This window comes from Zootoca vivipara, chromosome 16 (genome assembly GCF_963506605.1).
Source record: "Zootoca vivipara chromosome 16, rZooViv1.1, whole genome shotgun sequence".
NCBI lineage: Eukaryota > Metazoa > Chordata > Lepidosauria > Squamata > Lacertidae > Zootoca > Zootoca vivipara.
The window spans coordinates 29,347,563-29,362,280 of NC_083291.1; the positions used below are offsets into that span (position 1 = coordinate 29,347,563).

Here is a 14,718-nt window from a genome sequence, read left to right on the forward strand (position 1 = left end):
ATTATTAAAATTTAAAATTGCATATTATAACTTCTGCAGTTTTCAAAGCAGCGTTGCAGATTTCACTCAATTTCACTGTTTCATCTTTTTTGCACACCACTTTGAGGCTTCGTTTTGCGATCAAGCAGTGTATAAATTTCATGAGAAAACCAATAGGTAGGTTGGCAGGCAATAAATAGATATGTATGTAGATATAAACAGTACTACTAATGATGATGATGATGGTGATGATGATAAATAGTAGTAGTGGTAATAATAAAATCATCATGTTTCAGTATTTTAACTTCTGCAGTTTTCAAAGCAGCGTTGCAGATTTCCCTCAATTTCACTGTTTCATCTTTTTCTACACCACTTTGAGGCGTCGTTGCTTTACGACCAAGCGATGTATAAACTTTATGAGAAATCAATCAATATTTAGGTAGGTACAACAGCAACACCACCACAACAACAAAATAGATGCCCAATGCTCAGGAATGCCTAGCCTGCAAACTGCGCGCGGAGGCCACCCGGGAACCTGTGTAAAGCAAGAAGCCATAGGGACGGAAGTGGGGCGGCGGCGGCGGCGAGGCGAAGCGGACGAAGCGCGCAGGTTCCGGGGCCTCCTCCCTATACGGACCGAGATGGCGGAAGAGCCGGGCCTGGCCGAGGCGGAGGCCCGCCGAGCGAGCGAGGGAGAAGAGGCCGCGCTCGTCGGGCCCCGCGGCGTGGCCTGCGAGGCCTCTCCGCCGCGCCGCCTGGTGCTGCCGCCGTCCTGGCTGTCCCCGGAGGGCGGCCTGACGGCGGGCCTGAGCCGCCGCTTCCCCGCCCTGGAGGTGCTGGACGTGAGCGGGACAGGGCTGTCGGCGCTGGGCCCGGAGCTGCTGGAGCTGGCGAGGCTCCACACGCTGCTGGCCAAGAACAACCGGCTGGGCGCCGACGGCTCCTTCCCGAAGGGCCTGGCCGGAGCCCCGCTCGCCCGCACCTTGCGAGTCCTCAACCTCAGCGGCAACCGCTTCACCCAGGTGCCGGCCTCGCTGCTGGGCCTGCGCCGCCTGCAGAGCCTTAGCCTGGGCAGCAACCGGCTCCAGGGCATCCCGCCCGCCATACAGGAGCTCAGCAGGTGAGGTGGGCGAGAGGCTGAGGGAAGTGGCGGGCCGTTTGGCTTGGCCCTCGAATGCGCCTATGATGAACCCCCCCCCCCAGTGCAGCATCTCCTCCCCACGCAAAGCATGGCTGGCTTATTGGGTTGTTGTTTTTATTTTTATTAGGTATTTTGTGGTTTTAGATCTTGATTTAAGTCTGTGATCCGCCCTGAGTCACACCCCCCCCCCCGCATAGTGCTGTATATAAATTCAATAAATAATAATAATAATACAGTGGTACTTCTGGGTACGGACGGGATCCGTTCCGGAGGCCCGGCCGTATCCCGAAAAGTCCATAACCGGAGGCGCCCTTCTGCACATGCGTGCACGGCAAAACCCAGAAGTATACACTTCCAGGTTTGCCGCATTCGCAACCTAAAGATTACATATCCAGAGGGATACGTAACCCAAGGTACCTCGGTTCTCGAACTTAATCCATTGTGGGAGTCTGTTTGACTCCCGAAACTGTTCAAAAACCAAGGCATGGCTTCCAATTGGCTGCAGGAGCTTCCTGAACTCAGGCAGAAGCCGCGTCGGATGTCCGGCTTCTGAAAAAATGTTTGCCATCCGGAACACTTACTTCCAGGATTGCGTTTTTCGGGAGTTGATTTGTTTGGCAACTAAGCCACTCGGGAACCAAGGTTTGACTGTAATAATAATCGTGGCCACCCTACCCCTCAGTTCAACTGCATCTCTTGTCAGCCAGGGGCCACCCATCCCATCCTGCCACCCGAAGCGATATGGGAATTGCCACCCCATGCTGCCACATCCCTCACACTTATGTCACTGCTCAGCTTCCCCACACAGCACAATGCCTCCCTCGTGGTGGGGCCACCTTTTTGCACTTTAGCCCCCCAAGGTGGGTGCTTCATCTTGTCTCATGGGTGGGCCGGCTCTGCGGTGGAGCAGACTGAGTGCTGCCTCTTGCACTTCGGCCGCCCGAGGTGGGTGCTTCACCTTTCTCATGGCTCTGCTTTCAGACACTCTTATGTAAAATCTCATCCTTTGCACCGTGTTCTTTCCAAAAGCGGGTTGTGTTGTGATTTGAAATTCTGAGCGGAGAGAAACCATTACTATAAACTTTTTGTGTCGCTTCTCTCTTTGTCTTCCAGTTTGGAGTTTTTGTACCTTGGAGGAAACTTCATTACTTCAATTCCACCAGAGCTGGCTAATCTGTCTTTACTAAATTACCTAGTCCTGTGTGATAACAAGATACAGAGTATTCCCCCTCAATTGGCACAGTGAGTATTTCAAGCAATTTAACTGTTTTGAATATATCTAGCTCTTCAGAACCTGGTAACTCCTGCTTCAGCAGGTATTTGTATGTAGGAAGAAGCATGCAAGCTGTTTGTATGTGCAAGCCAGTTGTGATTAGCTGTGATTTCACAGCACGCTTATGTCGCAAAACATATTGTGCAGTTGTGACATATGACAATCTGCATGCAATTTGTGTGCTATAGAAAAAGTCTCTAAATGAAATCATGCAGCTTAATCGCATTGTTAAATTTACGCAAAAATGGCAATACTGGATCTTGCATCCAGTTGTCTCCTTTGGATTTCTTATTACGGTACTCTGTTTAGGGCTGTTTTGTCTATGCAGTTTTGCATTCTGTATCAGCCATGTTATTTTGACATCTTTGAATGGTTTGGGAATAATATCATGCAGACCTGTGAAGGGAAAGGAGTTATTACCGTATATACTCTATTATAAGCCAACTTTTTCAGTGCATTTTTAATGCTGAAAAGGCGCCCCACGGCTTATACTCAAGTGAGGCGGGCAGCGGTGGTGGAGGGACAAGCGGCCCGAAAGGAGCCCTTTCTCACCACTGGTCCCGCCGCCCGCCTGTCACAAGGGTAGACACAGGAGCCGTGGTTGGGAGAGGCGCTGCGCTGCACCTCTCCCAACTGCAGCTCCTATGCCTGCTCTTGCGAGCAGCAGAGGCAGCGGCGGAGGGACGAGCGGCCCAAAAGGAGCCCTTTCTTGCTGCTGGTCCCATCTCTCGCTGTCGGAGGTGGAGGAGGAGGAACGAGCAGCCAGAAAGCAGCCCTTTTGGATTACTCCTTCCTCCTCCGCCGCCTTTGTCAGTGGCGGCGGCGGAGGAGGAGAAGGAACAAGCAGCCGGAAAGCAGCTGTTTTGGGCTGCTCCTTCCTCCTCCTCCGGTTTGTGGCGTGGTGAACCAGCTTATACTTGAGTCAATAAGTTTTCCCAGTTTTTTGGGGGGTAAAATTAGGTGCCTCGGCTTGCATACGGTTTAGGTATCTGAATTTTGAAGTGAAATTATCACTGCAGCAAAAACCAGGATGTAAGCAATTGGATCAAAGCAGCAATCCAATGTCCTTTGAACATACAAAGCACTTTAAACATACTGCATATGTTTGGGTTTTTGAAAGGAATTTTGAAGGTCTAATCTCGGAGACTTAGACTCTCCTATGGAAAGTGTAAGGGAAAGAGGGACCGGAGGACTGGAATTATAGTATTGGCTTACCCCAGGTTTTCTGATGTTTGGTTTCCAGGTTGCATTCCTTGCGCTCCCTTAGCCTCCACAATAACCTGCTGACATACCTTCCTCGGGAAATCCTCAATCTAGTTCATCTTGAAGAATTGAGTTTGCGTGGGAACCCATTGGTTGTACGATTTGTCCGTGACTTGACCTACAACCCTCCAAGTCTCCAGGAACTGGCTGGACGCACCATTAAAACCCGCAATGTTCCCTATGTTCCTAGTGACCTCCCTGGGAATCTCCTCCGCTATTTGAGCCTAGCCAGCAACTGCCCCAACCCTAAATGTGGAGGTATGCCCTATTCTCTGTTCTTGTGAGACATTCCTCCTACCTTCCTACACAAGCATACAGGCACCAGGAGAGAACTCACAGCCACTTTGTCCCTCCCCGTTCCTTTTTACCGCCATGATAATAAGCCAACCTAAGGTTTGATCAAACATGTTGTCATAGTTACACACTTTCCTCAGTGAGCATGAGCAGCATTCAAGAGCAAACCTCGGCTACAGCTTGGGCTAATCATAAGTTCTGGCTTGGATGATGTGCAAAGTCCAGCCTTGACTTGGCTTAGTACACAAATTGTTCAGGTTTATTTCTAAAGCTGACACTTGAGGAACTAAATTGCTTTTCACATGTGAGGCTACTCAGTCACTTTTATTTAATATTGGGGCCTAGCAATTTAAAGACTAGTACAAAATATATCCCTGTCTACATAGGAACCAACAATATGCTTAACAAACTAGCCCTCAACCTTCAGCAAGGCAACCTTGCATTTTTCTTGCCTAGAAAAAATAACTTTTCTGGAAGATAATTTGGAGAAATAGGTGTTAAATCAGAACTGTGAGAACTTCATTTCATTTAGGAATGGAGTCATCAACCTTTTCAGAACAGAGCCTTGGGCTGCTCTATACACATTTACCTGTGAATAAGCCCCAGTGAAGTGAAGAGTAGACTTGAATAGAATTGTGTCAACAGTGGTTAACTGCAACACGCACCATGAGACTTTATTTATTTTACTGTTTACATCTATCTTTCTCCATCTCTGTGTCTTCCCCATTTGTTTTTCTCCTACTTCCTAGTAGGATTTGCTTTTGTCTTCGGTCCACCTAGTGCAGCAACTGGCAGCCAGTAGTACCCCTTCACCTATTTCTTAAAAAATATCTTCCCATCCTCAAGAGGGAAAAAGAGAATGGTGCCACTCATTCAACCTAGTTAAGATGGGTCATAACCCACTTCTGCTTTCTGGCCCATCAGTTTAAAACCAGAGACTGCCTAAACCAGCAACAGGGTTTTCCTGTTTGTTAGTGCCTTTTGCAGAAAGGCTGTGTAATCAGCACAAAGACTTTGCTTGTGCAATAGGACTTTCCCCCCTCCCCCTGTGCACCCCTTCAATCTGTTAAGGGGGTTCCCCCTAACCCTTAGGAACAGATTCGGGGCGGATGCAAGGGAAGAAGAGGGGGGAAGTCCCATTGTGCTAACGGAATTCTTTGTGCTGACTGGACACAGTTGAATATTGCATAGGAATTATACAAATAAGATACATTGTATTGTTTTAATATTCAATTGGGAGCCGCCCAGAGTGGCTGGGGAGACTCAGCCAGATGGGCGGGGTATAAATAAATTATTATTATTATTATTATTATTATTATTATTACTACTACTATTATTATTATTATACATGCACACTTTAACTATAAATACGAAAGCATTTGTTGTCTTAAACTACATTTATTTTGCCCATAGGAGTCTATTTTGACAGCTGTGTCCGACAAATCAAATTTGTTGACTTCTGTGGGAAGTACCGCCTTCCTCTGATGCACTACCTATGTTCGCCAGAGTGCTCTTCCCCGTGCAGTTCTGCATCTCAAAGTTCTACTTCCCAGAGTGAGTCTGATTCAGAAGATGAAGCCATTGTTGCAGCACGCAGGATGCAAAAAGTTCTTCTTGGCTAAGAGAAGGAAGGAAAAGACTAGATGTGAATCGTGTAAAGAAAAGCAGTTGTGGAACTACGGTGTCTGGTGCTGTGCAAGAGACATCCTAGGAACTTTACCTTGACCTGTCTCTACTTTGTGGCTCATAGAAATGTGGGTGGCCAAACAGAATAGTTTGGGCAGTGTGTCCTGAGAGGCTAAATTTCTTCGTGCATTTGGGTGGAAATTGACACAGGAACCTTTGAAGGTAATGCTATTGGGGAAATAATTCTAGGGTTAGACATTTTAGGACTTTTGGCACTGGAGACCAGTTGAAAGGGTGCCTTGAGTGCTTCAGTACTGAGAATAAGGATGAAGTAGACTGATCTTTGTCACTGTGATAAAACAAATAATGATATGATAGTGCAGGGTGGCAACTCCCCAGTGTTAACAGCTGCATCTGCCATACTTGAACATTGCTCTCTCTCAATTGAGGTGCTTGCTCTTTATTTTTAACAACATTCCTCCAAAGTACAGAAATATCTTAATTCTGATACTACTTTGGCTGACTGCCTATAACCAGGTGTTCTGCTCTAGTAACAGAACTGTGCTTTTCATTATATTACATTGCTTTGCACTACAGCATTAGTGCCTTCTTTGGACTTTCTCCTTTTTGTTACAGTTGCTACATCACTGTCCTTATATAACTATCTGTGATAATTCCTGAGTCTCACCAGCTTTTCCCTGTGTGGTCCAAGAATTACTTGCCCTGGTCTAAGTCCATCTGAAGCAAAAGCTTAACTAACTAGTAAATTGCAAACTAATCCTTTGCTTCCAGCTTGGTTCTTATACACAGAGGTGCCATTCTTTAAGAATTTTATGCTTTCGACAATATTTGCTCAAAGAGCATGGCTACGTCGTAAACTTCGGTGGTTAGAATAATGTGATGCCTTGCAGCTATAGAACTCTGAAGAGTCAGGCGTTTCTACCAATACTACAATCTTTCCTGTTCCCTTCAAAGCAAAGGTTTTTTATGTCATACACTTGACTCTTCTCTCCGTCTTGCAACTCAGTTTGTCTTTCTCATATTAGTTTTGGCTTCCTGTGGATTTTGCCCACTTCTGTGCTTATTTGTCACTGTTGGAGATTCTATCATGTACAATAGGCAAGTGTCTAGCCTCTGTAGAAGATTTTTTTAAGTATTAAAAAAAATTCTATTGAATAACAGACAGATAGGAATTTTCATTGATCACTAGATATACCAGTAGTTCTAACAGTTGCCAACGTCACACAGCACTCAGTTTCAATAGATCTGTAAATTCAAAGGATGTGCTGCTACTCTTCAAGTTACAGGTGTTTCCACACACCTTTTACCTGTTTCTGTCACTTGTTTTTGTTGAAGATTCACAGTGACTTTTCTCAAGATTTTCTGCTTTCGCTGAGCAGAGAGTTCATTTTTTGAACAATGAATTTAGTATTGTGGGCTAATGCTGAGAAAAGTTATCTATTTGCAATGGAAACACTGTTTTGAGGAATTACATTTGGATTTGGTACCAGGGCTTGGAGAAGAAATCACATCTAGAAAAGCCCTTAGCACAGAGCAGTTGAGTGAGAAGGGAATCCTACTGCTGCTCCTGTAGACAGGGCTATTAGGAAGAGTCTTGCGAGACTAGTTCTTGTGATAAAGTTTGGATCTGCATGCAGTTCTGTTTCTACCCATCTCTTGACATTCCTGTGCCTAGTGAAAGCTTTGTTTAGAATGGATAGATCTATGGAGGAACATGAACACACTTAGCAGGGTGGATGCTTGTGGGCTCTTGAGTATGGAATAATATTTATTCTTTCCTAGAATTTCCTAATGTGCTAATCCTTCTCTATACTGATGTTGGAACTGTTCTCTTGGAGATGACCCACAAATACTCATGCTTATAATAACGTAAATTGCTATTCTTTCTTGCTGAAGAATGAGCATTTGCCCTTTTCTGATTTGATATTTGACAGCCCTCCCACTCGCACTCCCGCTTCCCTGCTTCATTTAGCCTTCGATTCCATGGTGGAAGAAAGGCAGGATATACGTGTTAGAAAATGAATCAAATCACCCAACTTTTAGTTCAATAACATACAGTGGAAAAACCCCACAATTTCATAGCAGCGTGTTTTTCATCACGATACCAAATTAAATCTTGTCGCTTGAGCCATGAATTATCAGCGTGTTTCCTTCTTAGTGGTTCTTATGTAGGATTGAATCTGTGAATAAATGAAGTAAAATTGTTTGTTACATACTGTTAGCCCCACCCAGGTGCACCTCTTACCTCCAGTCTATCTTGATGAATTTTCTAGCATCTTTGATAATAAGCCTGGAGAGTACATACTTTCCTTTCCAACCCTTAATATGTGAGATTATTCTGATTTGGTGTTCAGAATATTAGCCAAAGCTGCTGTCTGTATGAATCTTCACTACCAAACAGGCATTTTTAGCCTTCATCAAAGCATCCTCATTGCTTTAGCTACTATTCTCATTTAAGCTAACCCTGAAAGTGAATAAATAATTCCATTTTTCCTGCTGTTTCTTCCTCCTGCCATCTCTTTAGCCAAAAAAACAACAGATGGGCTGTTTGTAAATGCAAGTGTAATGTTTTAAGATCAGTAGGGAAGGCTTTGAGGACAAAATAGCTACTTGACTGGAAGCAATTTATACAGTTTCCAGTCTTCCTGCTTCTCTCTGGTTAGGATTTGCAGAATCTTTCAGTATGCCTTCAAAGGTACTCATGCACTTTCTCATGGGGCTCTGAATGGCCTTCCTGATCTTTTTCTCTTTTTATTGAAAGCTTATTTGGATCGCTTGGCAAGGCGGGGATCTTGGTCCTCTTTAGTTAGTGGCAATGAATGGGAGGGATTTAACCGATGGGAAGTAATGAAACTTAATCCTTACAGTGCTGCTTTGTTACTGACTTCAAAGAGTCATTTTAATCATCTTAAACTGCACCAGTGAGATGTGTTTTTCACTGCTTGAAAAAGCTCTTTGGACACTTCAAACAGATGAGCTGGAGTGTGGTGTGGTTTAAAAATAATTCCCGTCTTCAAAAAACTTTCCGGTCAAACTACGTTGCTTGTTTATCTAGCATGCTTGATTGCACAGTGAACTCTGATCCAGAGGTTTCACCTAATTCTCTTGTTAAATTTAATCATGTGCCTTATATTTGCTTTACCAAGTTTTAAAGGTGCCTTGTGTTTGTATAACTTCACTTTGCTAGATATGCAAAGTACTGTATTTCTAAGAGTATGTCATTATGAATTGTTAAGGAGCTTTTGAACACTAAATCAAATAATTATTTAAAACTTGCACCGGACTCTTAAGTGTCTGTTTTGTCCTTATGTGAAGTCATTGTACCTGGATATGTGTGCTGCAAAATGCCCACCTCCCCCAGTGTGTAATCTGTACTGTATATAATTTTAAAATATTTTCTTTTTGTTTGTGGGGAGAAGTGGCAAATAGCTTGGCTGGTGTTCCAGTGTTTGGGATGGCTTCAACTAATGAGTCTTGCTAGTGGAAGCTCACACAATGATTTCTTGTAGTGAAAGGATGCCCCCCCCCTTCTCCCTGCCCCCCCCCACGAAAAATGAGCTCTTTTCTGTATTCTGTTAAAATGATATTTTTATCACCTCTATTTATAGGATTTATAACCTGCCTTTTGACCTGAACACCCTCAAGGTGGCTGACAAATTAGTATAAAAGCGCAGGGCATAATTTTCCACAGCATAAATTTCAGAAGTACACCCACAGTGACATTTCAACTTTACTCAATGTGTGTGTGTGTGTGTGTGTGTGTGTGTGATGCAAGTATTTTTCCTCCCATTGAACATAGGCGGAAGGGAGCAAATGAAATAAATTTGCAACACTGTGTTGGAATAGTGTAGCACAACCTCCAATCACAACATGCACCTCCAGCAGGCTATGGACTCGGAAAATGCAGTAATGGGGCAATTTCTCTCTAGCCATGTGTCACGTACCCTTGAGTTTGCAAAGGCAAACTCTGGTGATGGGTAGCTATGGAGAAAGCGCACTTTGGCACAAGGGGCCACTTTGCAAAATGTTTGGCTCCTGAGCTCACATGGGAACTTGTGCCCATTGCAAACATTTCTCCTAGAACTCCTTAACAGGTTCTTAACCTTCATGGATGACGGCTGCAATAACTGGGTAACTCTTAACTCTCTCTCTCTTACTGTGCATGCAGCTTCAGAGACTACTTGCTGCAGCTGCTGTCTGTTGTTGGTTGCTCTGCCCATGCCGTCCCCCAAAACAATGGTCCGTGTGTAGATTTCTTCAGCATTTACAGTGAAGATAATTTATTGGTTTATCTTCCCTGTATTCCTTCTAATAGCCTTTAACACCTTTATCTAATAATCCCATTGCCTCTCCATCTGGTTATCTTCTATACAGTGGTACCTTGGAAGTCGAACGGAATCCGTTCCGGAAGTCCGTTCGACTTCCAAAACGTTCGGAAAACAAAGCACATCTTCTGATTGGCTGCAGGAAGCTCCTGCAGCCAATCGGAAGCCCTGTCGGATGTTTGGCTTCAAAAAATAGTTCACAAACCGGAACAGTCACTTCCAAGTTTGCGGCGTTTGGGAGCCAAAACATTCAAGAAGCTGTTTGAAAACCAAGGTACGATTGTATATTTTAAACCATTGTTTGTTTCAATACATGTGGGCTTGCAACAAAACTTTGATGTGTAGAGTTCTCTTGTTTGGTGTCCTAGCAAGCAAGCCATGCCCCATTTTAAAACATGTTCCTTATGAACCCTGTTTTTTTCTTACTTCTGCCCCCCTCCCCAATCCTTCCAGTAGTCAGCTAGCACTGCATGGCAACTCAGTATGCTCAGCCCCCTCTGATCCCACCCCCAACATGTTTTTGAATTATTCCCTTGTTTATGCAAAGTTTAGGGTTCCAAAAGCTCAATGATACTTTTCTCTTGTATGTGGATAGATGTGTTTTGGCTAATTAGTTTGCTAATTGTATACAACCTCTATAAAAGTTTCTTTACTGAATTCAATTTTTAGTTCAGTCTAAAAATAAAAGTACTGTATAAATTTAGCTAGGCCTAAAATGGGTTGCATACATTCCAAGAGGGACCAAACTAACTTGCAGTGCAGTCTTACATTCCTTCAGAAATAGGAACTACTAAGAGTTGTGTGTGTTACCCCCAGTTAAGTGTAGTTAAAACTGCAACTGATAAAATTACTACTCTTGTTTCTTTTCTTTTTTAAAAAATATATTTTTGTTTGCTTATTTCCATACATGATAACAGAATAGCAAAATAACAGAATAATAGAATAACAGAATATAAAACACCAATACCTCCAGACACCGATATCTCCTGCTAAATACAACAATCTTTAAACATATTTTTACATTTCTATTTCTTCCCTGAAGTAAATTAAAATAAAAGAAAATAAGATGAAAGAAAACCGGAAAAAGAAAAAGAAAAAAAAATCCAAAAAAAGAATTCCATGGTGACTTCCTGTCAATATCCAATGCATATGATTTTCCTTTACATTGAATATACTCCAAATGTTAACCTTTCCTATAAGCGTTTATCTAATAACATTCTAAAAAACAAAACACTATTTCTTGTTTCAGCTAGGTCCTTGCAAGATAATTAGATCTACGTACGAAAAATTGCTAGCCTAAATGTGTAGGGCTAGCTTGTGGGGGAGCCTTCATAGATGCAGCGAGAGTGTCAAGAAAATGAAAAGCAGCAAGACAAATTAAGTAGCTGTGCAAGTTCAGCCACAAGGCAGGTAGGCTGAAGTAAATCAATTGATTCTTGGTTTATTGCTAAGTTCAACCACCTAATCTTTTGTCAGTTCTATTTGGCTTACTTCTTCAGACAAACTTCTGGAAAACAAATCCTAATGCAGGTATGGAAGCTGATCTGCACCTTCCACAGTGAAGAAAACAATTATTTCTACTTCGGTTCATCCTTCAGCAATTCTTCTGTGATTAAGTGGTCCAGCTCGGCTTTCTCTTCTTACATTATTTAAGTCCTGCAGGTTTTAGCAGCATGCTTGTTTGCTTGCCATATTTCCAACTTACCATTTATTATGCATTTTTAAAAATAAAGAACATTTTGTCCTTGGTTTTTTAAAAGTCTGCTGCTACACCTCTCCCACCCACCCCTACTCTGCCTCTGGACCATGAAAGCACTTTGCAGTCATTAGCAATAGGGAATATAGATTACAGAACCGTGCCTGCAGTTAACAGAAGTAACGGGTGAATAGCAATGAAAATGGCCACAATGTCCTCATAAGGCCTGAAAGCAGTGCTACAGATCAGAAAACTTAGAAGCAGCCTTTAGGCAAGTTGCATTTCAATCTTTGTAAGGTGTTTTGAGGACCCATCTAGATCAACAGGTTGAGTAAAAAAAAATCAGAAATGGTTGTTATCTAATGGAAACATGGCTACATACAACACCATCTTGCATGGAGCATAATATGGATGTACCCTATTGAATATACCTACCTCCCCATTACTCTATTTAAAAGTGCAACCACCGGGATCAACTTTCATTTTTAAAGAAACAATGACTAGGAGGGAATCGTCAAACGGTAGAGTTAGAAGAGACCCTGCAGATCATCTCGTCTAGGCATGTCCAACAGGTAGATCATGATCTACTGGTAGATCACTGGATGTCTGCGGTAGATCACTGGTAGATCATTGCCTTCCCCCAAAGAAGCTGAACAACTGTGGCTCCCCTAAAAAAAGTTCGACATTTGACCGTATCTCCTCCCTGAAAAAACTTAACAACCCCCCACCCCACCCCCCAAATGGCCCTTTTCTAAAACAACTTTGACCTGAACCAAAAAAGGAGATAGATCACTGCCAACGTGTTTAACTCTGTGAGTAGATCGCAGTCTCTTGGGAGTTTGCCACCCCTGAATGCAGGGATATGCACCTGTCCAGGGCCGTCTTGAGCAGATCGCGCGCCCTGGTGCTGAGGGGCGGAGATCGCTCCGCCGCCCGCCCCGCCCTCGCAGGGCGCAATTGGTTGCCAGCCCCCCGCCGTGGTGCACTGCGCCACCGGGGGTCTATGTAGAGCCGGCCCTGCACCTGTCCCATACGGGGATCCAGCCTTCAACCTTGGCATTATCAACACCGTACCCCTAACCTCTAACCATACCCCTTACCTCTTTTAATTATTGCCAACCTATGGGAGTTGATCAGCTGTGGGTTTTTTTTAAAAAAAAATCCTTACATTTATGGTTGCCATATTACCGTCTCAGATGGAAGTGATAAATTTGTAATGCTGTCTTGCTAACATTAATTCCAGTCTTGAGGGTTTTCCCCGGTGAATCAAAAGAGAGATACATAGCCTTGCCTTGCTGAGTGTGATGTTGCATGTGCTGCAGAACAAGAAACCAGCACAGTAGATTTTTAATGGTTCTCTTCAGCACTGTGAGTAGATCTCCAAATGATTCAGAGGAGGTAACCGTGGAGCCAAACACCTGCTTGTATTCAGCAGAAATGGACGTTAAATATTTCAGTAGACTGGGAAGCTCAGGGGGCCCGAAAGGAATAGATCACATTTCCTAATAATAAAGTGGCTAACTAGTGGGTGATCTGCAGTTTGTCAGAGGCATCTTATGATCCCTAGTAGATAAGAGTCAGCAAAGTCCTTCCACGTGTGCTTTTGAGCAGAGGAGTAGCTGCGGTAAGTAGGTTAGATCATGAGGGAGAGTTAAAGTTATTTCTGAAAACGTTTTTCTCTGCAATTAATAATACAACAAAACATGTAATGAAAAGAGTGGCTTAGTCTAATGAGAAGATGGTGCTAGGGAAACATGAGAAGTACTAGTTAGACATGTGGCAAGGGACCAGTGTTAGCTCTCTTATTTATATCGAGGGACCAAAATAATATATTGACGTTGAAGGGGATATAATGCAACACTTAAGTACTGTAATAGCAAAAATACTGGAAAGGGGAATCTATCTATCTATCATCTATCTATCATCTATCTATCTATCTATCTATCTATCTATCTATCTATCTATCTATCTATCTATCTATCTATCTATCTATCTGCATGACATTGCTGTGGAAGAAAAAAGCTACAAAACTACAAGGAGCAGTGTGAGTATAGGTAATTTTAATGTGCAGTGGTACATCTTTAAAGATTTAATGTGGAGTGGTACATCTTTATAACTTCAGTTAGTGATAACGCTGATAGGATATCTCCTCCTTTGGCACCCAGTACTGTAATTTATAGTTGGGCCTATTAAGATGAGGCTTGTGTAATTTGAAATATGAATGATTTAAGATAGATGGGGATGGTTCTTCAGCTCTATCTGTCATGCCATTGAGGACTGGAGGTAATTTAGCTCTCGAATAACGTGTAATATACACAACACAACTTGCTTTGTTTTATGTAAAAAGAACTTCTATTAATAGAGCTGCGGTGAAGGAAGCAGCACATTACAAGGGGGCAATTGCATTTGCTTTTTAAGTTCCCAAAGCTGAATTATGAACACGAAGTGTTTACTTTTGAAAAAGCAAATATTGTTTAAACTTGAAATACAGTGTGATGTGGACTTCTTGGGAGCTGAGGGGGAGTTGTGTGAAACATTAAAGGGAGGTTCCTGTTTTGGGAATGTTTGTTGCTTCTAACGGAGGTGCTATTTCACTTATCTTTTAAGTTCTCAAGACTATGAGATGAGACTTTGTTTAGCTGATGGGATCGTGCCCATAAATGATCATTATTGATTATGTCGGTCACTGGTGTGTAATATAAGCATTGTCACATAGGAGTCCGTGACTAAGTCACTTGTGCATGTAGCAATCTCAGCAGCAACTGAGGTGCTGGATTGAGAATAACAATTACCAAGCCACCTCCAGTTGGAATTGCCAGCTATAGCAGTGCAATTTGGTGGGGAAATTCCTGCCTTCCTTGCAGCAAAGCTGCTCAGTGCTCATTTCCCCTTCCAAACAAACAAAACCAGTCACAGCTGCAAAGTAAATGGTTTTATCAAGGTACCAATAGGACCCATTGTGCACCCAACAGCAAACAGATGCTTTCCCTCAGCTGCTGGAACAAAAGGAAGTGGACTTTAAAAGGCAACACAATACCACAAAACAATGAGCAAAGGACAGGTGAGCACTGTAATCGATAGTACACTGGTGTACAGTGGG

At 43.1% G+C, this 14,718-nt stretch overlaps 1 protein-coding gene across 1 annotated transcript; it reads left to right on the forward strand.

Annotated features, from left to right (window-relative positions):
• Positions 1 to 555: 555 nt before the first annotated feature.
• Positions 556 to 8,873, forward strand: LRRC58 (leucine rich repeat containing 58). Its single transcript, XM_035097149.2, has 4 exons — positions 556 to 1,099; positions 2,234 to 2,362; positions 3,637 to 3,914; positions 5,364 to 8,873. Exons 1-4 carry the CDS (start codon positions 621 to 623, stop codon positions 5,570 to 5,572), a joined length of 1,095 nt encoding a protein of 364 aa, XP_034953040.2. The 5' UTR covers positions 556 to 620; the 3' UTR covers positions 5,573 to 8,873.
• Positions 8,874 to 14,718: the final 5,845 nt, after the last annotated feature.

What these genes read in the sequence shown, in the direction of transcription:
- LRRC58 (XM_035097149.2), top strand. Translation starts at nt 621, where the DNA reads ATGGCGGAAGAGCCGGGCCTGGCCGAGGCGGAGGCCCGCCGAGCGAGC. An exon ending in GCCATACAGGAGCTCAGCAG is followed by an intron (nt 1,100 to 2,233) that starts GTGAGGTGGGCG and finishes TTTGTCTTCCAG; the next exon opens with TTTGGAGTTTTTGTACCTTG. An exon ending in CCCCAACCCTAAATGTGGAG is followed by an intron (nt 3,915 to 5,363) that starts GTATGCCCTATT and finishes TTTTGCCCATAG; the next exon opens with GAGTCTATTTTGACAGCTGT.